Below are 22,880 nucleotides of genomic sequence, written 5' to 3' on the forward strand. Positions count from 1 at the left end.
TCCAATGGGTGACTGCTTCTACATTAGCTTTTGATATCGAGCGGAGCTTTCTAAATTTTTTTTATTTATTTATTATGCTACTCGTGAGAATTTTCTCATTTTATCAATTGTCATTGTTGGAGATATTAGAGGGATATGCATGTATGCCATACATGTTCAGAATTTATGGATTAGTTGGTGTGAGACTGGGTGATAGATACTATGTATGATAACTATTATTCATAATAAAGGAGATAAGACAGTGTCTTTTATAAATCATGGATTCCCAATGATGCACAATCGCATGACTCAGTGTGTATAAATGCAGTATATCTAACCAAGCACAAACCTAATACAAACCAAGATGGTATCGAAAGAATAGCGAAAAGTAACTCAAAATTTGACTTGATTTTTCCTGGGATCGAACTTGTGTCATTAGAATCGGATGGTTGTTAGAATAGCACAAGTCGCTAAATTGATCCAAAATCCGATACTAGGATGTCATGACTTTGGTCGTATTTTAATTGAATTCGGTATCAAGTCAAAGTCATGTTAGCCTTTCGCAGGATTTTTGATCTTTACTTGCTTCTTTACTTTCTTGGTTAAGACGCACGGGGCCTCATTGCCGGGTTTGAAGAAGGTTTGTAGACTATCTAGATCTCTATCTTAAAATTTTCGGTCTTCCTCTTGATCTTTTGCCTAATCTGAAGGATTTTGGATCGATTTGGCTATCTAGGTTGACATCCTTGCCACTATGCTACTGGTACAACTCCAGTACTTGTCCAATCTATATTAAATTGAAGTCGATTAAGGTTAGAAATGCAGAATCTTGCCAATCTAAATTTTTGCGCTAAAATTGTGTCAAAATAAGCAGTCATGGTGCCATTAGTACAAGTTCGCATATGACTGGTATCCTGGGATGTAGATGATAACGGATGTACGGATGATTTTTTTTTTTTAATTCTAAGAAAATGTTCATATTTTTCTAAAATAAAGATACGACTCCATGACAAATGGATATTATTTGTAGTTGATCCTATAAATTGACTATAAATTTGTTAATTCTCAAATCCAAAATCCTTTGACTTCGTGATATTGCACTCTTATGCTTTGACTTCATTATAAGAGCACAATATCATGAAGTCAAGGATAAAATCGTGGAGCTTACTGAAAACTTAACGAAAAGCTCCAATTTTTCCAGAGAAATCTCCTTTAACTCTCAAAATAATTTCAACTTTCGCTCAACTTTCCTCGAAAATCTCTCAAAATTTCAATTTTATCTCTCAAAATGGATTTACTCTCACAAGAAAATCATGCAACAGGTTGAATCAACAGGTGGATTTTTGATAAGAAAATTACATCAAATCAACATGTTGTCTATTTATAGAGCAAGTAAAACCGAGAGAGAAGCTGTAAAGGAAATTGAATAAATTGAAATGATTCTTTGCAATTTTCTCATTTTTTTTTTATGATTCATAACTTTATTCATTTCATGTTGTTTGTTTTCTTTCTTCTTCTCAATCTGTCATATAATGGATTGTATACATAAAGAATTTTTTTTAATCAATTATTTATCCCGAGTGGACAGGCATCTAGTTAAAAACTTGCCATTTACTTGTCTATCAATGGCTAGTTACTTTCCATTAAACTAGCCAATGTAACTAACCGTATCTGAGACTAATGACATTTTTGGAACGTTCCATTTAACTAGACATATGTTCAGTACTTATGTCTAGTTAATGTCTAGCTAACCATAACCATTTAACGTACATGAAAAAATCAAAATTTGCTTAATGATTTATGTGTGAATATGAAGACATTTGTTAATTTAATTATTTTGGAAAAATCAGAATTACACGTTAGTAGCTGCCAGAAAAACATTTTAGCAAGGCACATATTAACTTACTATTGCGCTTTGGCAAAAGTCGTTAAGTGCATACCATTCATTGTTTATAAATGTATTAAAAAAAATTTCAGAAAAAAAATTGGTCATATAAAAGTGATTTCTGATTGTTCTTGTGAAGTATATGGTTTCACACAAATTTCTATTTGTAATTTCTGCTTGCACTTGTGAAGTATATGGTTTCACACAAATTTCTTTAGAAATCGACTTTCCATGTGTCAAGTTAAAGTCTCGTTAATGTCTTGTTACGTTGTCGTGTATATTTTTGGCAAAATAAATGGCTAGTTGAATGATGTCTAATAGTAGACATTAACTAGCTGTGTCCACTCGGGTATTCATAAAATTACATTATTTAATCTAAATTTTACTTCCTTTTTTTTTGTTTTTTTCTCAAATTACACTTAATTAACTCATTTTTTTGTGTTTGAAATTTATTTATTTTAATTCAACCGATCCTTCATGCTACTTACAAATTGTTAATGTCTTATGATTTTTTTTTCTTCTAGATTCTTGATTCTTTTTTTGTTTTGGGAAAGGTGCAATGAAACTTTAATAATAACTACACACAGTTACTATTTAGTCAGTTTCTTATCTAGCTACTACTCCTTTTTACTTTGGTTGGTAAATTAGCATCTGCTATAGTTTTGGTTTGTCAATTTTATGATGATTTTTTGAGGATTTTTTGTGCAATTGCTTTAGATTTTATGCAGAGTTCAAAGTTTTTTTTTTGAGTCGATGCCCAAAATTTGACTCGACTCCATATAAAATTTGTATCGATTTCGAATAGTCGACTAGAATTTTGTGTTATTGAACCCTAGGGGACATAAAACTTGCTTCTAACTAGTTATAACGATAACTGATGTATTATGCAATATTAAGTTAAGCCGAAACAGTTATACTCGAGGGACACTTACTGACTCTCTTTGGTGAGTATAAATATCAATTGTGATTAGATTGTCTGACTTTGTCTTTCTTATAGAATTCAGTTTAACCACGAACTCTTTCCTTATAGTTCAAGAATTCATAAAGACTAACTTAAGATTAGTTATTAACTGTCTGGCTACCAAAGTCACACAAATAAAAAAGCTTACAAATAGTTGCCACACGGAAACGAATTTCATTTGAAGTTAATAATTGTGTCCATCATTGACCCTTTATAGAGTCGTGGCGGAGTCTATTCATTTGTATAGCTTGAAGTACTAGGATTTATGCCATTAAAATTAGTTTTATGTTGCTTTGGAAAGGAAGATCATTAAAGTACACTACAGAAAATTCTCATGATTAACAGGCTGTGTTGAGCATATGTACTGACAAGTGCGTGTAAGAAGTCCTACGGAAGCTCTATTAAATAAGGTCTTTAATTCAAATTTTGTTGATGGTACAAGAGCGCAAAATTGGCTCAAGAACTCGTGGAGGATTGCTGAGATACAGAGGTACATAGTATTTCATTTGGTATCGGTAATTGGTAGATGGAAGCCATCGATAGCATTTCAAGACGTCTAAGGGAATTCATCGATCAGAATTGATCATCACGATCAGCGAATTAAGGAAGTAAGCACAAAAAATCCTCAAAATCATCAAAATTGACTTAACCCTAGTTTCCTAATCATAATAATTATAAATAAATAAATAAATAAATAATTAAATAAATATGACTTAAAAAAAAGGTTTGATGAAATCTTTTTTTGTTTTATTTTTTAGGTTCCAGCCTATTACTTTTCATACTTAACATTACTTTTTTATCATAATAATAATTTTTCCATCTCTCATTCCAGATGAGTTGAGATGAGGTTCTCTTTTAATCGATAAACAGAGTTACTTACTTAGCATTTTTTTTTAAAATTACATCCATTAAATCTTATAAGTTCTTTTGCTTTAATTCATCATTCTTATCCTCATAGTTTTTTGTGTTTTTTTATTATTATTTATTTTGTGTCAAGAAACAAGACTTATTATTTGTTAATTAATTATTATTAAAAGTTCTTCTTTTTTAAGCTCAAAAGCATTAATTTTAAAAATTAAAATTTATCGAAATTTTTCAAAAATTTTTAAGCAATTTTTGTTTAGAAACTGGTGGGGGAAATATTGATATTGGTTCTCTTTCACACTTGGCAGTCTGATTTTTAAGGAAGTTGTTCCTTGAATTTTAAAGATCTAAAAATTTTCTACTGTGTTCCCTCAAAACCATATGACGTGCTTCAACTCCGTTCAATGTGTTGAAAGATTGATGAACTTTATAAATTTTATTGATGATAATTTTCCGAAAAAAGAATCCAATTTTGAGGTGGATTAAAGCTCAAAATAAAGTTTTTTTTTAGGACGAGAGTGACGGGACTACTCTAAACCATTTTTGTTTATACCAATGAATTTTAAACTTTTAATAAATTTTTTAAGTCTTTTTAATAAGCTTTTGAGTTTGTGAAAAAAGAAAGTTTGTCTTAATAGTACAATGTGATGCTTGATCTGGATTGATTTGATAGTATTTTTAGATTCTGAACGATACGATGGAATAAATCTCAGTATTGGCTGTAGAAATTGGCAAAAATCCTTACAGGCAGATATCGCTTTTAGGTATCGTAGTCGTATTTTTGTGCGATGAAAGCATGATCTTTGTCCTTCACAGGTAGAGTGTCGTCACTGTATCTTCGTCGATTCATAAACGAAATTTGAAAGTCCTAGTGACTGAATTGTCTCGAGTCAGACCACGAAGTCGACCAGGATTTTGCAATTAAAAGTCATCTCAATACTTCAGAAAGCAATGAGATTTTTTGGTAAGTGACCAGTTTTTGTATTAGTCTTAAAAGTTCTTTTGAAGTTGAGAATTTAAACTTTAAATGTGTAGAAAAGTTAAATAGGTAGATGTAAGATGTCTTACCTATAATGCATCACACATATTGCATTTTATAGAAAATGGAATATCATAACTTTACAGTGGGTCATCTGCTTCAATTCTGACGGATAACTGTTGTACTGTTTCTCTCGAACTGTTTTCTCTACAAAGCCTCAAAGTCGCTCGATGTATTACAAAATTTGAATTAAAATCCTAGTTGAGTAGATGCTAATCAAATCTTTAAAATTGATCTTTGATGTTTAAATTAGGTATTTTTATAATTTGAACTAGAAATAACTGTTCAGATTGTGTTCAGTGTATAAATTTGATAGTTTTGGTTCCGAGAAATCGCAAAATTAGGTTTGTTTTCATTTGAGTTGCTCAATTTCTTAGTTTTGTTCAAAACCAGATTCAAATTTAGGATCTTAAGCTATTTTGTTTCATAATCGAGTTTCTGATTTATCTCAAAATTAGGTGGAATCCTAATGAAAGTTCCGTAGATGGACACCACATTTGAAGACCTTAAGAATTTATATTTGAAAAACCTCTATTAAACCATATAGAGATCAGTTGAGCATCACATATACTGTACATATCAAGACAACATCCGAAAAAGAAGACCTTACTTCTAGTATGTAACGTTATTTTTTGTTATTTTTAATATTGTATATCTATTATATTAAAGAAATAAATTAATGTGTGCTGATTTTTGGCATTTTTCAAGTTTTTTTTTATAGAATTAAAATAATGTTGTCAAAAAACAAAATAAATAAATAAAATATTGTGTAGGTTTTATGAAAGTGTGTAGTTAATATTTTAATTTCATACAAACAAGTCTCATTAAAATGCATTGTTTAGTGCTTTTTTTTCATTATGCTCACAACTAATAGATTTTTTTAACAAAAATAAAAATTTTTCAAAAGGAAAAAAAAAAAATTATGAAATTTATGCTTCAATGTGTGAATTGTTTAGATATATCTGGAGCTTTTTAAATACGCTTGAAGGCTTTCACGATAACATCTATTCAAATTACTTAAATATTTTTTTTTGTGTGTGTGTTTTTATTCCTAAAATGTCAAAGAAGCGATTCGATGAAATTTTTTTTATGCTTTTTTTTTTGTTGCGATTTTTTTTTTTATATCTCAAATATGTAGGTACACATACAATTTTTGTTTTAAAAATTAATTTCTTAAAATATCAACTGATTCTTATCTTCAGTCATTTAGATTAAAAACTTTACCCTCATTTTCCTTCTCACCATATATTGCGCTATCATCATTCGATTCTATTGCATATTCGCCACTACCATCAGATAACTGTAGGGTCACAAGTTTATTTTTATTTTTAAGTGCTAATGTTATAAATTTTCCATTTGATGTCAATTCGCAGGCAGTTATCTGTTTTGACGGTGTGTAAACTGATAATGATTTCCCTGTTGTGGAATAAAAACAGGAAATGTTAAAGAGTTACTTATTTTAGAACAATACAGCTGAGGTATTACAAAATATTGAGGCATAGAGTTTACATTCTTAATTTACATATAGGGTTCGGAAAAACTGATAATCTACAGTTATTAACATGTAGATTATCTACAAAAAATCTACAGTTTGTAAATTACATACCCGAATTACACAAATAAGTTAATCGATCAAAAATCAGAGCATGACTCTGACTTGGTGTCGGATTCTGATTAAGCTCGACATCATGCTTGAGTTATGCCGAAATTATGCCGGAATTTGGATCAACTAACTGACTTGTGCTTTTCAAGATATCGTTAAATCTGCCACAATTTTTTCTAGGTTAGAATAATTGCATGGTACACAACAGGGTGACCACCACTGTTCTAACCTCATAATACCCCTTTGAACTAGAACTAGAAGTCAACTCGAATGCTTCGTATAAATGAAGTCGGATCAACTGTTCCATACAAAATCCAAGTCAACTACAAGTTCTACCTATAACTAAGTCACAAAAACAATTCAAATTACCTGAACTCAAGTCCCACAAACGAATCGATCGATCACGTCCTTCATTATCACCTGACAGCAAGACTTTGCCGAGTGGGTCTAATTTTAAGAGAGTCACTGGTGCATTGTGTCCTGTAGATACATAAAAAATTGGAATTTAATTGCAAAACCTTCGAATCCATCCAGAGTTGGGATGTTTTGTGGAGTTTTGACTTCAAAGTCTTCAAACAAAACGGCACGCCTCAAAAATGAACTCCGGAAGTAGAGACCCTCCACAATGAAGTCCCACAAACCCTAAAACCATCAATATATCCCTCACCTGTCAATGAGCATCTGCAATTTCCAGTAACTAAATCCCATATTAATATTCTTGCATCTTCGAGACCGGCAATAACGCAAGTATTTGCTTGAGATATAGCAAGTGAGACTGTATTACATGATGGCTTCCATTTCTTAAATAAAGTTCCACTTTGGAGATCATAAACAACAATAAAATTTGGTGCAGGTTCATTTAATTCTTTTGCTACAACACAGACATACGATCCTTCATGGGTTATTGCAGATAAAGATGTGATAAACTGTGGGCGGTAATTAAGATTAATATTTATTTAATTTGGGAACAGCATTCAAAGAATCTTACATCGTGGTGGGGTATTCGAAGATCATAAAGCAATTTGCGCTGAGTCAAATGCCAAACAAGAAGAGGAAATGGCTATAAATAAAATAAAATATAAAATTATTTTGGGTCATTACGATCAAATAGATCATTAATTTTATACCTTTGATGTCTCGTCACCACAAACGAGAATTCTGAAATTAACAAAATTTGTGATTAATTTTTAGTTAAATTTGTCAAGTTTGCGACTTTTCGCTTAAAAATTCTGTCCCGAGCTACACATAAGCTTCATTTGTAATTTGCATGAAGCTATAAGTTTGCATCAGATCCCAGGCTGAGTAAACTAGACGGTAATACCGCGGCATCCATACAAATACCGCTTTGTTCCGCAAAATACAGTTTCTCAACCTGGATCACAACTCGAATTTCAGGATAATGGGCTACTTGAAATACATGAACTAACCTTCCGTCGCCCGATACGAGCAATGAATTTAAAAATCTATCTTCTCCAGCTTTAAACGTCGTAACACAATCGCCAGATTCCATATTCATCAAATTAACATACATACGATTTCGAGATAAACAAACAAGATGTTGTGGATCATGTAATCCAAAATATGGCATTTTTTGATTCATGACACCTTTAAGAGTAACCTGTAATGAGAGAGATGGGTCAATTAGATGGTTCGGAACTGAATTTTAAAGACTGTCAGTTGATCTAAACCCTAGTAACCTGACCGAGCGACACATTATGACGATCATAACGTTATAAAAGCTCCGTTATGGTGTGACACTCGAGCAGATCGTCAAAATTTAATGTTAATCAAGTTTAGAGCTATTCTGTATGAACCGCTCATTGACTTGCCATAGTAGAGGCAAGGAATAGATTCAAAATGTCAAAAATTCCAAATCTTACCTTGAATTTGCCTTCATTCAAATCGAGAACACGAATTTCTCGTTTACAAAGAACAGCCAATTCATATTCACCGACTGGACACACAGATGATGGTTGAGGTACTCCTTTTAACGTTCTTACTTTGGAACATCTGAAAATTACCACAAATTTTTTTGTTAATCACCAAAGTTTATATTGAATTTGTTGCTTAATTAAGTTATTAACGTAACAGGATATGGAAAATCCTTATATGCAATAAGTAAACTAAAAGTTAATCCAGTCCTGATTCGTTCACAAAAAAAAATTGACATGATGTAAATGAAAAAATAACATCCAACTTACGTCAATACATTCCATACACATATCTCTTCACGGTCAGTGCTCAATGAAATGGCAAATTTTTCATTCACATTGGTGTTAATGAGGAAATCATATCCATTTTTATTTGATTCACATTCATCATCATTTTCACTGACATCATCATGATTATCATCATCATCATCAATATATAATCTCTCAATATAAACATCACCACTTTTGATTTCATTCTGCCATCCTTGAATAATTGAATTGCTCGAAAGATCACTTTTCTTTAATAATTCAGCTTTAATAAATGTCGATAATAATGAATGAAGCTGTTGTGCATCATAATTTAACGATTTATAATGAATTTGCAAAAATTTAATTAAGAATTCAATGTGCTCAGCTAATTTAATATTTCGAGCATTTGGTGACATTTCATTATTTTGAACAGGTGGACTTATAAGATAGATATCAAAAAGAAGTTGAACACAACCAGTGGAATCTATTTTATCATGTAGCCATGTTAAATTTGTTAGATATTGCGACGTCTCATATTCTTTCTTATCAATTTTAAATGAATGATAAGGTAGTTCAAAATATTTTCTAGTGTTGTAGCTGGAATGAGAATAAAATTGAAAAGGTGTCGTTAATTTGATGAATTGGAATTAAGGGAGGTCAGTATTGGTGTTTAGGAAGTTGAGGAATTTATAATAGGCATAGACATTAAGATGATTTTACATGCGTTCAACCCTAGAGAAGGCGGCAGAGCAAAAACACAAGAAACTAGCAGATGTAGCCATTTAAGCCAGGAACAGAAACCTGTTCAACCGTTTTATTAATTCCATTCGATTCTCAGTGGATCAATAGGAATTAATCATCATTAAAATGATTTGTTAAATATCCTTCATCTGTCATGCTTGAATTGGCTTAATAGTGACATTAGCTAGACTTAAATAGTCAGAATTTTCAATCGTATTGAACAAATTTCATCAATTTATTTGAAGTACTTGGAGAAAAAACTCAAAGTTCATCCCTAAAATCAGTACTTCTCAAAATTTGCTCCGCGATACATTACTTTGTCGCGACTTGATCTCGGGTGAGTCGGACACGAGTGAACAAAATTATGTTAAAACTAGTTGATGGAAATATAATGTTCAGTTGAAGACTAGTTCGAACGAATTTTGGTCCACTCTTGGTGACAAACTGACCGAGATAAACAAGAATTCATCATTACTTAGGAATGAATTTCAGTGTGCTGCCTACTGAGAAGTTTGAGAACTCCTGATTTTATTCAAAAATCCATTTAAAAATTGGCAAAATCCACAAAAATATTCTACCGCTGCATTTCAGTAAATGGAAATTTTGTCTAGTGACTGAAGAATCATTGGCTTCGATAATTGGCAAGCAGTTGTCAATTCAAAGCCAGCTTCAGACGCAAACTAAGGCAGATCACCCTTGAACTGCTTGGTTTGCGAAGTAAGTAAATTAAGACTGAAGAATCTAAGTCAGTGGTCGTCAATCTGTGTGCAACGAGAAATTTTCTAGGGCTGAGGTATGCTGTGATACCAAAAATGTTGCCCTTCACTGATTTAAGTGACTAAATCAGAGTCCGAACTCGAGTGGAGGCGCCTACAAAAAAAAAAATGAGGTTGAACTCCATGAAATCCGGATTTTTTGTACTTTTAGAGTCCGAACTCCAAAATCCTGCCAACTCTGGACAAAACAGTAATAATTCCTACCAGAAAAGCTATCAAAACTACGACAACTTCAATATTGTCCACAATAAATTCCTCAACATTGTGTCAATCAACACCCATCAAATTAAATTCACATAAAAACTCACCAGCTTTCCTTCTTCTTACTGTCAAAGTAAACATTTGGTTGATTTACAAAGTAGTCATGAAGAATTTTATGTGCACATTCCATATCTGATTCATAGCGCTTCTCTGCTACAGCTCGAATTGTCGAATCCATGATTTTAATGTTTTTATTCAGAAGCAAAAATGGCCCTAGAAACGGAAGTAAGTTAAACAAATGTTTTATAGACAGTAAAGTTCGTATTACTTACCCATCGTCCAAGTGAAATTGGTCCAAAGTTTTGTTACAGATCCGTCCATAATTTTGGAACTCTGAAGCATTTCAATGATTTCCGTTTCTAGTAAACCGTCACGTGAGGCAGTAATCAGAGTTATTAGGTACTTGACTGTTGAAATACCAAATTTATTTTCTAATATTTCAAAAACTTTCTCGCTTATATGTGATATTGATAAGTTTTCTAATTTCCTTTGTCCCAGCCATGCCAACCACCATAAGATCTGTAAATGACATGGCATGAATTGAGCATCAAAATACAGAAAATATGTCAATTACCTTTGCTTGTATAGGAGCTTTTTCATCTGATTTCTTCCATGATTCAGGCAATTGTAAAGCGCCATTTGTTGCTCCACTGCCATACGTCAAAACATCTTCCCATTGCTCTTGTGTAAATGACGACAAATACAAAAAATTTTGTGGATTAATTTTTTGTTTGAGTGCCTTTAATAAAGGCGTTGAATCAAAATTATCATGATTTTTTGATGTGGACGTTACAGTTAAGATAATTTTTACATTATTAACTAGCTCCGTTGGAAGCCAGTCGATGTCTTTTATGTCATAAAGTTTGTCTACGGAATCTATCAAGATTACAATTTGATGCTTTGCTTTATGTATTAAGCGATTCAAAAGCTTCGTGTATGATTGTTGTGTCTGTCAATTTAAAAAAAATTATAGAATAAAAATTCATTAATCAAAATGACATTAAGTGAAGTGGCTCATCTATACTATATATATATATATATTTAGATTCTATACAATTTTACTTACATGAATGCAGTCATTTGGCGAATCTTTTAATAGAACACTTATTTGTTCGGTAATTGTAGATAGGATTGATGTAATATCTGAACTTATGGCTGTTAGATTAGAATATCTGTGTAAACAACAAAAAAATAAAATGATTAATGTGTATTACTGGCAATTAGATAGATAAAAGTATGGCGTCGTTCACAAATGACGTCTAGTGATTTACAGCTTTAGGGCATACTATAATTAAGGCTTGCGATATGCATTTAATTTGCTTGTCAGCCATAATTTGTTCTCATGGAAGGAATCTGTTGATAGAGGTAGTAATGGCAATTGACAAGCGGTGGCTGGAGATACTGTCAACTTCAGAAGATATCTGAGAGTAGGGTTGACCCAAAAATCGTTCCTTAGATGTGTTCCTGAACTGACTGTTTAGTTAGGAGCAACAATTAACTTTTTATCCAATTTTGGCAAAAAAGAGTTAAGTCTGTGTTAAAAATTGTTCAATATTATCAACTTAAAGCCTTGATTTTTGTGGACTATAGATTTAAACTATAGCTGGACTATAGCTGTAAGACACACTGTCAAGTAGACAACGTCATAAGCGAGTTACAGCTCCATCAACAAGTTAAATCACAGATCAATTTCAAATCATAAATTCCATAAAGTCAATGAACCTACCTCAACACAAAGCTACACTCCGGTATCCATGTATGAATGCTCTGTGCAATTTTGGCTGATAATACACTCTTTCCGCTCCCATTTTTCCCATAAACAATTAACGGTGATGTAGAGTTTCCGTTCAAATAATTCTTTACATTCTCAATTATTGAAAAGTTTGCACAATTTTGATTTAAGATTTGTGAATGACGATTTACTTCCTCAAGTTCAGTGAGTAAACGACGATCAACGCCGAATGTACAGTATGGAATTTGGAATTTATTTGTATGTTCATCAATAATTACATCAATTTCAGACAATAATGATGAATGGAAAACGGATAAGAATTGCTCCTGTTGTTGCTGAGATGCAACAGGCAATTTTATGATGTGCTTCTCAGCAAGTTGAGTCTAGAAGATATTTAATTGGATTGTTGGAAAAGTTAATTGATGATAAAAATTAAGAATATGAATAGAATTAGGCGTATTTGTTGAGTTTGCACTAGATACAGCTGAATATGCTGGATTTTTCAATTTAGCTCTAGTTTTGTGTAGCATTGAAGTAAACAGGTCATGGTCATTTGGGCTAACAACTTAACCAGAACCAAATAATCTAGCAATACTCAACAACTGCCATTCCATTTTTGAGATCATTTCTAATTCCGTCAATAAAATATTTACCTTCAAGTCATTGTGAATATTGCTCAATCTACGATTCATTTCAATTTCTAATGGATTCATGTTATCTTCATTCTTTCCCTGTAAATTTGGATTCTGTATCCATATACATCGTTTGGCTAATTCTTGACTCATCAACACAGTATTATTGATTTCCTGCTCAACAACAGTTGTCAGATACGAATCACGAAGTTCTCTCGAGAATATTTCAACTAAATTTAACATTAATGAATTAAGCTCCTCATCTATATTGGCAATATTCTCTTTTTCAACCTTAATTGATTTCAATCGATAACATGATGGCTGTGACTTCTCATCAAGTATATACCATTTTTCAAGTAATAATTTACCACAATTATCAGCTGCTGATATTGCATTTGCAAAATCCTGATTTTCAATTGTTAATGGTAATAATGGATCACCGAGTGTTGAATTGAGAAATAATATTGGAATTACGTAGGAATCAGTTAAGTGTCCTATTAAGGAATATTAAAAACAGTAATAATTGAATTAATTAAGAAGCAATTATTGAATTTACTTGTTATTTCTGCTAAGCAATTAGCTGCCAAATGGTGTCCACACTGTGCTTCAAGTGGCTGATCAAGCCAATTGTTTAAATCAAATGTATTTGTCTTGCTGTAACTTTCCGATACATGTATGTCAGAAATGTGAATTTCAAAGCCTTTACATCGATAATATTCTTGTAAATTGATTTGTAATTTTTGCAATATGCTTTTCTCCATCTGATAACTATCATCTGCTGCCAGTACATAAAGAACAATCTTTTTGTCTTTTTCAATTCTACGACTTATTGTCGGACGTCCATATAATGATGTTAAATTTTGCGGAAGATTCAATAATGTTGAAATGTCAACTGGTGCTGAAATGCACATTGGACTTGCTGATACTGAATCACCAGATTGATTTGTGGAATTTAATCTACCACAAACATCATTTGCTTTTATAATTCCATTCGTATCATTACTGTCCGCTTCAGGTTGTGCTAATGGCGGCTCCTTCGTTTCCTGTGTCTTATCTGCTATTTGATACGCTGGTGATCTAGATATCAAAACAAAGGAAATGGACGAGAGGGAGAGAGGAAGGAAAAAACAGCATGAATAATTATGAATCATTAAAATTCAAACATCTGCAACACATTTTCATTTTGTGTTGTTGTGAGGAAAACCACATGAATACAGACATCGACGAAAAACTCTCACTAGTAGGTCATTACATCTTTTTACATTATAGCGATTCATATTGTAGCATTCTCTCACTCCTTTTGCTCTCAATTTATCGTATCTTCTTGACGTCATATGGAAAAGAATTTTTAAGACGCCTTTACTCACACATTTTTTTTATTTTTCTATGATATGTAAGTACTATTGGGAAAGTGCGATATATCTTCATGTTTCATATCTAGTATCTTTTATTTTTTTTTTAGAAATTTTGTACCTTTTGATTAATTTTAAAGTTTTTATTTAGAATGGTTCAATCGAATTATTCATAAATTAGTTATGAAATTTTCAAAGGTTCCTTTCGTTTAAAAAGTCAACATGCATCAAAATCAACATGCATTGTTGATCAAACATAAAATTGTTCACTTTTAAGTCAATAACTAAAGTATTTAGGAGAAAAAACGGTTAAATATAGAAAGCTAAGAGTGGTTCGAATCTCAATTTAAGCTATAGGTCAAGATCGTAATCCTTAACATGTTAAATTAAATTCAATCATTAGTCTTAAAGGCTTTTCTGTTACATAAAGTCAGAAGTAATATTAGGAGAAATTGGGGGATTGGGGGAGCCGAAGTCTGTCTCTGAAGCTGACCGAATGCCAAGGTATTCCCTGCTACCAAACAAACACATCGCTGGCAATCGAAGCTGTGCCGGGAAATGTACTCAATAGAGTAGATTGAAATTCTACTCAAATCTTCACTTGTAGGGTGGCAATCGCATTAATAAGCTAGGGATAGCATTATCTCCGAACCCAACCTGAACAAAGAAAGCTACAATATGATATAATATTAAGAGAAAACAATACAAGACTTCATCTGACAGCTATTTGACAGTTCAAATTAAACTTTAAATCTGTTTCCACTCCCTATGGATTAAGCTTGTAGGAAGCTTGGGATTCAGGTGAAGTTTCTCATATTTATACACATATCAACTCATGGCTAGACCCGGGAATAATTTTTAAGGAGTGTGATTCATGCCCCACGAAAGATTCGACGAAATTTGGTCCCACGGGAGAGTTAAGTCTGTCTGGGGATAAAATTTACTTTCGTCTTCCGGGATTAGCAATGAAATACTTTTAACAAACTTAACTAAAGACATTTTATGACCTAAACAACTAAAGATTTTTCCATCTTAAAGAATTTACAGCTTGCTAATTTCACAGTATCTTCTACATATTCTTAAAGTTAACGATAACACCCTGGTTTGTAGTAAAGAATAGATAAAAATGTCATAAAGAACATTTTATGTAAGGAAGGTAAGGAAAGCATATAGAATATAGAAGAAAAAGTCGTTTACCAAGATAGATAATGTTTATTACTGCAAGTTCCACCATTCCTACGAGTTTACTTCTTTCCAGAATAAATAAACTTTAATCTTCACAGAATTGTATTTATTTATCTTAAACTTCTTTGTCAGTCTCTTTAAACATTACGGAATGTCCTTAGAATAAATATGAAATGGAAATGTTTAAGACATAAGTTTTATGGATTTATAATGATAGCTATTAATTCGTAAGCTGTGTAATTGATTCTTGAATGAATGAAATCTTTATGATTTGAATAAAAAGGAAATTTAAATTGAAAAATTCAACCTCGACAGAGTTTAAAGAAGTGCTGAATAAATTATGGAGAAGAATAACTGAGATTAAAAGTTTGTCATTCGAGTTGCTGCAGTTTGAATAAAGATTAAAGAATCACAAACGAAGAAAAATTTTAAAAATTGAAACTAATTTTAAAGAATTTAAAAATTTTATCTCATCTTGTTACTCCTTCAGTACTTAGTCATACTCATATTGATGTGAAATAACAGAAAAACAATTTAGAATGACAATGAGTGGGTATATCTATAAAAACAGTCATAAAGTCACAGGGATACAAGTAGGTAGAATATAATTGAAATGTTTATCATTGAAAAACTACATCCAACATCCAATTGATGGAGCAATGGGATAACATTACTTTTAGATGGAAAATAATTCATCAAGTTTAATGGATCTGAACTATAAATTATAATTCAACTTTATGCTGTGAAGTTTGTACTCTTGAACTCGAATGGAGTTTGGAAGACACTGACATAGTATGCTGGTCTTACAGATCAATTGTGATCCATGGGCTGTATGAGATATTGTCAGAAACAGGCTCTGTCGGTGGCAACCTGCAGTAAGCAAAGAGATTGCTCCAAAGAGTAGAACAGAGAGTAAGGTCTCGAGAATATACTCTTGACATACTCTTTACCTATTAAAGAACTGCTTGTCAATTTCCAAAAGCTTGTCCGGAAGACACACGGCGTAGAACATGCTGAAAATTCAACCTTAAACTGACTTGATTCTGAATTGAGGCTTGATTTCATCTAACCTGGCTTCAATCCAGAGTTAACATGGCCTGGAGCTTGATTTTCGACCATTTTTCCGACATCTGCTTCCTGAGGTGATTTAAGTTCATGTGAATTCTATATGAATTCGTAGATTCTTCTGTACTTTGTTTATCAGTGTCTCATTATTGTCTATTTAGCAGTGGAATATTCAGTAATATGCTTATATTCTATAACAGATCAAATAATTAAATATCCAATACAATAAATCCAACTTGATTTCTGTTTAACAGATAAATAAGTCATCCAAATAGGAAGTATTATTAATTAACAAAAGTATCCACTCGAAGATCATCAATAAAAAAATGAAATGCAAATGTTCTCTTACAGCTAGTGTAAATACTTTATTTAAATCATTTTATATGCTAACGATTTTATGGCAGTTTTTTGATGACTGTATGACTTTTATTACACCACATACATTCTTTTTTTATTAGAAATTATTAGAGACATTTGAAAATTGAATTGATGAACGTAAAAGATCCCGCGCCAATTGAAATAGAAGAGAAGTAAGATGAAAAGAGAGGAATTTTTCGTGAAAAAATATTTTACACGTCATTTGAGCTTCTTATTTGTATTTTTTCAAGTATGAAGGAAAATAAAATAAATTCTGTCGATATAAAAATTGAGAAGAGAAATAGCAAATTGAGTGGCAAAGAAAAAAAAAGAATCATAAATAACATCAAGTTTTCTCTCTCTTTGCTTGATTTTCGTTTTAAAATCATCTGCATGCAATTAAGATTCTTAAAGTTTAATTTTTGAAGGGATTGGAAATTTTTGATTATTTTTGCTAACTTTGTATGAAGAATGAAAATGAAATTTAAAATGTACTGTAAATTTAAGAATTTTCAACAATTCTAAGCTTAACGGATTTAAAATATGAGACCAATGGATCTCTTGGAAGCTCTTAACAGAGGCAGTGTTGACCTTGATATATGCAATGATGCACTTGATATTGGTAATCGGCAGAACATAACCAGCAAAAGAAACATCTTCATAAGTCATGGATCACAGCTGATTGTGCTGTATGGTCAGCAAAGTAAGTAAGTAAGTAAGTCAGCTACTCCTGCATCATTTACTCATAATTTGTATAAAAATTGTCACAAACTCATTTTCTCTAAATCAATTTTTCATCCTAAACCAACTCCAACTAATTCAATCGACATTCAAATTCTAATGTATTTTAGTCTTCTCAGGAATCTATTAAGATTCAATCTTTAAATAAGTTTGTTTTCTAAACTGAGAGCCATAATTCAGGTTCAATTAATTAGAAACGTTTTCAGAAGTCTACACGATGAGCTGTTTCTTTATTAAATGCATCTAAAATTAGTGATGCAAATGATTCATTTATTATTGTGAAATGCTTGTTTATAAGCAATAGAATCTCATTGTTTTATTAAAGGGAATTTGACGATTAAAAACTATTAAATAAACATTTAAGGTTAATTTACGTGAACAATGGTTGTTATTAATAATACAGAGTTCTTACTAATAGAGGAGTATGGAGCATCATCAAGTATGATGGAAAATGATTGATTTAACTGTTGTTTGGGCTTATATTGGGAAAAGATATGATCGAAATTTACAAAATTAGAGTAGATTAGACTAGATTATAATTAATTAAGTATCTCAGATTCCGTTTGGTGTTAAGAAAGAGTTTTATCAGAACCTCAACAGCTTTATGACTGAGCCTTTAGATGCTCCATGAAAGACCCTTTAAATGCTCTTTGACAAAGCCTTTTAATGCTCCATGATCGAGTCTTTAGATGCTTCATGACCTAATCTTTAAATGCTCCTTGACCGAGCCTTTAAATGCTCCATGATCGAGCCTAAAAGTGTTCCATGATCGAGTCGTTAAATGCTCCATGACCTAGTGTTTAAATGCTCCATGAACGAGCCTTTATATGCTCCATGAACGAGCCTTTAAATGCTCCATGATCGAGCCTTAAAATGTTCCAAGATCGAGTCGTTAAATGCTCCATGACCGAGTGTTTAAATGCTCCATGAACGAGCGTTTAAATGCTCCTTGGCCAAGCCTTTAAATGCTCCATGATCGAGTCTTTAAATGCTCCATGAATGAGTCTTCAAATGATTCATGAACGAGCCTATAAAGCTTCGTGGCAGAGCCGAAACTTTCTTCACTTGTGGCACTAGATAAGCTACCCTATATTATTGTATGGATACCTGTCTGAAAACCATAACTCAAACTCGACTCGAACAAGACTAGAATTTTGTATGAAGAATCAATTTTTCCATACAAAATACGAGTGGACTTTGAGTTCTGTTAACAACTCTGGAATCATGATATAAAATTAGATACAGGAATGTAATAAAATATGTTACAAAGTAATCTCACTTAAAATAAATAAAAAAAAATCGAATGAAAAAATAAGAAGTCTTATGGCAAAAAAAAAGAAATTATGAGCTCTCATATAAATATTTTTAATTCGTGTTCATATCACACAAATTTTTGTCTTCTTTCTAGAGTTTCAAATCTATTTTAATCAAAAAAATATTTATTCCACACAAAATTTTTCCCATCATTTTCACACAATTTTTTTAAGGCACTGAAAAAAGTTTTGAGGAAGAAATTTTTTTATTTTACCGAATCAAAAAAAAAGGTAGAACAAGAAGCATAAATTGCTTTTAAATGCCACATTTGATATTTATCCTTTTACTTTTATCTTTCAATTAACTATCCAACATCCTGTTTTGTTTATGATCAATTTAATTAAAACACATGAATCATATGCAGTCTACCTACACAGTCAGTAAGGTCTTTTCTTGATAAATATCATTTCAATTGATATTTGCATAATGAGTTATTCAGAATTTTATGTCAACGTTATGCTGCATATTCCTAATGTTATAAAAAAAGTTTGATTTGATTTAAATAAAAAGCTTGGGAAAAGTTCATGGCAGTATTTGCTGTACTGCCTACTCTTTAAAGTGATATCAATTGTGGAACTAAATTCATTGAATATATTTGGAATGGTTTGGAATTGCTACCCACGTTTTGGTATGGCCAGATTATGGTACAATTTATTGTTCATATAAAGTTAAAGAATACGATAAGTTGAGGAGTTAAATGTAGTCATTAGAGCACTGCTAAGTGGTTGAATTGACGGCAAGACGTGATTTTGACATGACGGCTACTTGAAAGCTGATTTCGGTCCATTTTTGAGATGAAAAATTAGGGTTAGGTCAAAATTGTAGACCTGTAAACGAAATTGCTGGAATTGAGTCTTGGACGAACAATAAGGTAGAGTTTAAAACTGCAGGCCTTTGTATTTTTAAATGAAGGAAATTCAGGCTTGCAGTTAATGGTCAAACGCCATGAAAAATGAAATTTTCTGTACCGTTCTATTCAACTTGAGCAGCATAATGCAGCAATCCACATTTTTCGTCGCTAAAGTGGATCGAAATCAGCCATCACGGTGCCCTCAAGGCGACCCATGTCTATCAGTTAATACAGTGACATATCGGAGTCCTAACAAGCACCTTGTGTTCTTCGAGCAAGAAAATTGTCGAATTTGAAGCTACAACTCTGGATGAATCGCTTAATTTCTTACAATCAAAATATTTTGAAGGTCTTTTCAACATGAATTCTAATGAAAGATTTACATAATTAATTAAAAAGTATACTCACTCTTCAGATTTCTCCGAAACATTGTCTTTATCCTTCTTTTGACCTGAACTGCAGTAATTTCCCATGTCTTTTGTGCTTTTTTTTTATTTTATTCTCCTTTATGAATTGATAATTGTATCCTTAAGCAAACTTCTTTGTTTTAGAAGTTGTTGTAAGTTCTTAATTAATTTAATTTCAAAGAAAATCGTGTGCTATATGCTTGATAGTTAATTAATTTACAGCAATCTTATGATAATTCATTCACATTCGTTTTGTTATGCACAAATGTCTTCTTCATAAATTTTTGAAATTTTCATCTTATTTTTTTTCTATCCTTATTTTTAAAATATTTTTTGAGAAAGTAAACTGAAAATGTGGAAACCTGTGGAATACATAAATATTTTTGAAGTTCAGACAGAGAGAAATAGTTTGAATATTTTTTTAGAGGTTGTAGCGCATTTGCTGAAATGTTTTTGTGGGATAAATTTTTATTTTTATCTTGAAATTAACTTTTTTTAGAGAATTTTAATTGGGATCGTTTTCATGGAAGGTCATTCATAAAGTGAATCATTCTTAGAGAATTTTTCTGAAGCAATTTTGAATATTTTCTACTAGTTAGTGGATCTTGAATAGTATTATTTAGTTAATCGATCAAAAATCCAATCCTGGGACAAATTTACTCTGATTTGATGTTAGGTTTGGTTTAAATCTGTCACTAAACAAGAGTCACGGTTCTTTGGGTTTGAATTTTAGATCGATTTCCGACTTGTGCTATTCGAGGCATATGTCACTATGCAGCAGTCACACTGCTTTGGCTCCGGATTTTAGATCGACTCTCTGACTTGTGCTATTCGAGGGATTTAGGAAAGCTAAAGACTAACTCCGAATCTGACCAAATGTCAAGTGCATACCTTTCGTGGTAAAATCATATTACCACCAAATGCACTTATGGCAAAAAATCTCTGTGCCAGTATATTTACTTGAAAGAGTAGATTAAAGGCATATCCAAACAATTCAGCCTGAAGGTGACAACTTTATGATAAAGATAGAAAGGATTTTGGCCTGTCATCTCGGAACCCAACATTTCTAAAGAATACAACAGAATGCAAACAGGACTAGGTATTCGGGCGAATAGTCTTGAAGTAAATCTAATATCTAATGAATATTCCTGATTGGAATCATTTGAAAATTCCAAAAAAAATTCCAAAGAAAAATCAAAATTCTCCCAAAAATCTCAAACAAAAAAATCATAATATTCAGCATTTGTGAGCGAGAAAAAAGAATCAGAAAATACGCTAAATGATGAGTTTGTTGAAAAAATATAAAAATGAAAATTCCAATTAAAATTCTTTACAATTCACTTTAAAGTGAGAAAATGAAATAATTTACAAGATTTTATTATCAAACACGTATGTGTATAAGTCATTTCACGGTACTTTCTCTCTCCTTCACGGGTATTTTTTTTATTTAAATATATTTTATTATGACAATATCATCACGACATAATAATAATAATAATAATATATATATTTCTAACTACACATTTTGGCAAAGAGCGTAAAAAGGGAGAAAAACAAAAAAAAAAATCGGAATTTTTTTCAATTTTTTTTTTTCTCAATGTCAAATTTACATTCAATTTTTCATGTCACTTAATGGATCTTGAACTAAATTTCATTCATAATCAGTTATACAAAAGAATTTACATGCAAATATCCACTCTCATATTAATATGTCACTGATTAATTTATTAAAAAAAAGTAGATTTTTTCACATTTAACTTCAATCTCACGATGCAAGCACAACAAAACTAAACTTTGTATATAATATATATCGGAGGAATGAAGGAACGATATTCTCTCGCGCGTGAATGATTAAAAATGAAAAATCACATTAAATATACTGTATGAGAAAGAAAAACATTCTGTATTTCGTAGTATTTTTTTCGCTCACTTTTTTCCTCACTCACTCGCGCAAATAAGATGTCTTTACATCAAAAAAAATGAATCTTCTTAAGTCACTTAGCTTCTCAATTCTCTCACACTGTATGTACTAATATATAAAAAAATCTGAGAAGACAATTTGTTGCCATTTAATTCTTATTTTGAACAAACACAATCGTCATGTACTAATCTGTTCCTTTATACACAGTACACAGTAGCTTGAAATAATTCTGATGGAAAATAAGAGAAAAATTTTCTTCCTTATTTGATTTGTGGAAGTGATAAGATCAAAAGAAAAATATGGAGTCGCATGGCATGTGAAGGATATGAAAAAAAGGGACGGAGGAAGAAAAAATTTTTTTCCCACTTTTTGTTGCACCAAACTTTATCAGCACTTTCTATAGATTTATCAATTTTGATAAGATTTTCATGCAAATTATTCACAATTTTAACATTTTCAGCTTGTGCAAAAATTTCATTGATTTAATTTTTTTTTTCTTATCACAATCGAAAGTGATTTGCTCAACATTTTTTTATACCTTTTTTCTAATTTTTTTTTTTTTGATTAAATTTTTCTACAATTTTCGAATGAATTGATGTCTTTTTACGGTTATATCTAACACTTATCACTGTTACTTATCATTTTCTTATGAAATTATGAATTGATAATAATTTTAAACTATTTTTAAGGGCAAAAACAAAAAATTTTGCTTCCGATCTTGAAAAATGAGAAAATTTTTTTTTCACCAACCTGGTGGATTTTCTGTACATGCGCATTGCTTACTTTCCAGTGTTTTTCTTTTCTTTTTCACTTTCCACTTCTATTTATGTTTTTTCTTTTTTTTTCTATTTGACAGTTTTTGTGAAATATGATTTTAAAATTATTTAGTTTTTAATTTTGAGAATTGAAATATGGCGATGGAATAGTCTGCTTAACGTTAATGACATTTATGTTTTTGTATTAGAGTCAAGCAAGTTGGCATTAGTGGAATGTTTATTGGATTGTTTTCTATGAATAAACTAGGATGAGACACTC

The 22,880-nt window shown here is 31.4% G+C and overlaps 1 protein-coding gene across 3 annotated transcripts; it reads right to left on the reverse strand.

The window, feature by feature from the left end:
- Window positions 1-5,482: 5,482 nt before the first annotated feature.
- On the reverse strand, window positions 5,483-21,737 carry LOC139098150 (NACHT domain- and WD repeat-containing protein 1). Of its 3 annotated transcripts, XM_070650271.1 has the most exons (17): window positions 21,608-21,737; window positions 19,926-20,286; window positions 13,210-13,730; window positions 12,675-13,147; window positions 12,016-12,404; window positions 11,356-11,461; window positions 10,864-11,238; window positions 10,562-10,808; window positions 10,337-10,502; window positions 8,533-9,108; window positions 8,212-8,341; window positions 7,759-7,949; window positions 7,459-7,489; window positions 7,320-7,391; window positions 6,999-7,257; window positions 6,701-6,811; window positions 5,483-6,144 (listed from the first exon to the last, which is right to left on the reverse strand). In XM_070650271.1, the coding sequence occupies exons 2-17, from the start codon at window positions 19,988-19,990 to the stop codon at window positions 5,927-5,929; spliced, it is 3,930 nt and encodes a 1,309-aa protein (XP_070506372.1). In that variant the 5' UTR covers window positions 19,991-20,286; window positions 21,608-21,737; the 3' UTR covers window positions 5,483-5,926. The 3 variants fall into 3 exon arrangements, with proteins under 3 accessions (XP_070506372.1, XP_070506373.1, XP_070506374.1); XM_070650272.1 differs by lacking the exons at window positions 19,926-20,286; window positions 21,608-21,737 and adding an exon at window positions 15,203-15,301; XM_070650273.1 differs by lacking the exons at window positions 19,926-20,286; window positions 21,608-21,737 and adding an exon at window positions 13,892-13,955.
- Between the last annotated feature and the right edge of the window lie 1,143 nt (window positions 21,738-22,880).

The sequence above is a fragment of the Chironomus tepperi genome, unplaced genomic scaffold (assembly GCF_022539635.2).
Source record: "Chironomus tepperi strain 1889 unplaced genomic scaffold, CSIRO-AGI_Ctep_v1 contig_445, whole genome shotgun sequence".
NCBI lineage: Eukaryota > Metazoa > Arthropoda > Insecta > Diptera > Chironomidae > Chironomus > Chironomus tepperi.

What these genes read in the sequence shown, in the direction of transcription:
- LOC139098150 (XM_070650271.1), bottom strand. Translation starts at nt 19,990, where the DNA reads ATGGGAAATTACTGCAGTTCAGGTCAAAAGAAGGATAAAGACAATGTT. An exon ending in GTGGTGACGAGACATCAAAG is followed by an intron (nt 7,392 to 7,458) that starts GTATAAAATTAA and finishes TTTTATTTATAG; the next exon opens with CCATTTCCTCTTCTTGTTTG. An exon ending in TTGCAGATGCTCATTGACAG is followed by an intron (nt 6,812 to 6,998) that starts GTGAGGGATATA and finishes ATGTATCTACAG; the next exon opens with GACACAATGCACCAGTGACT.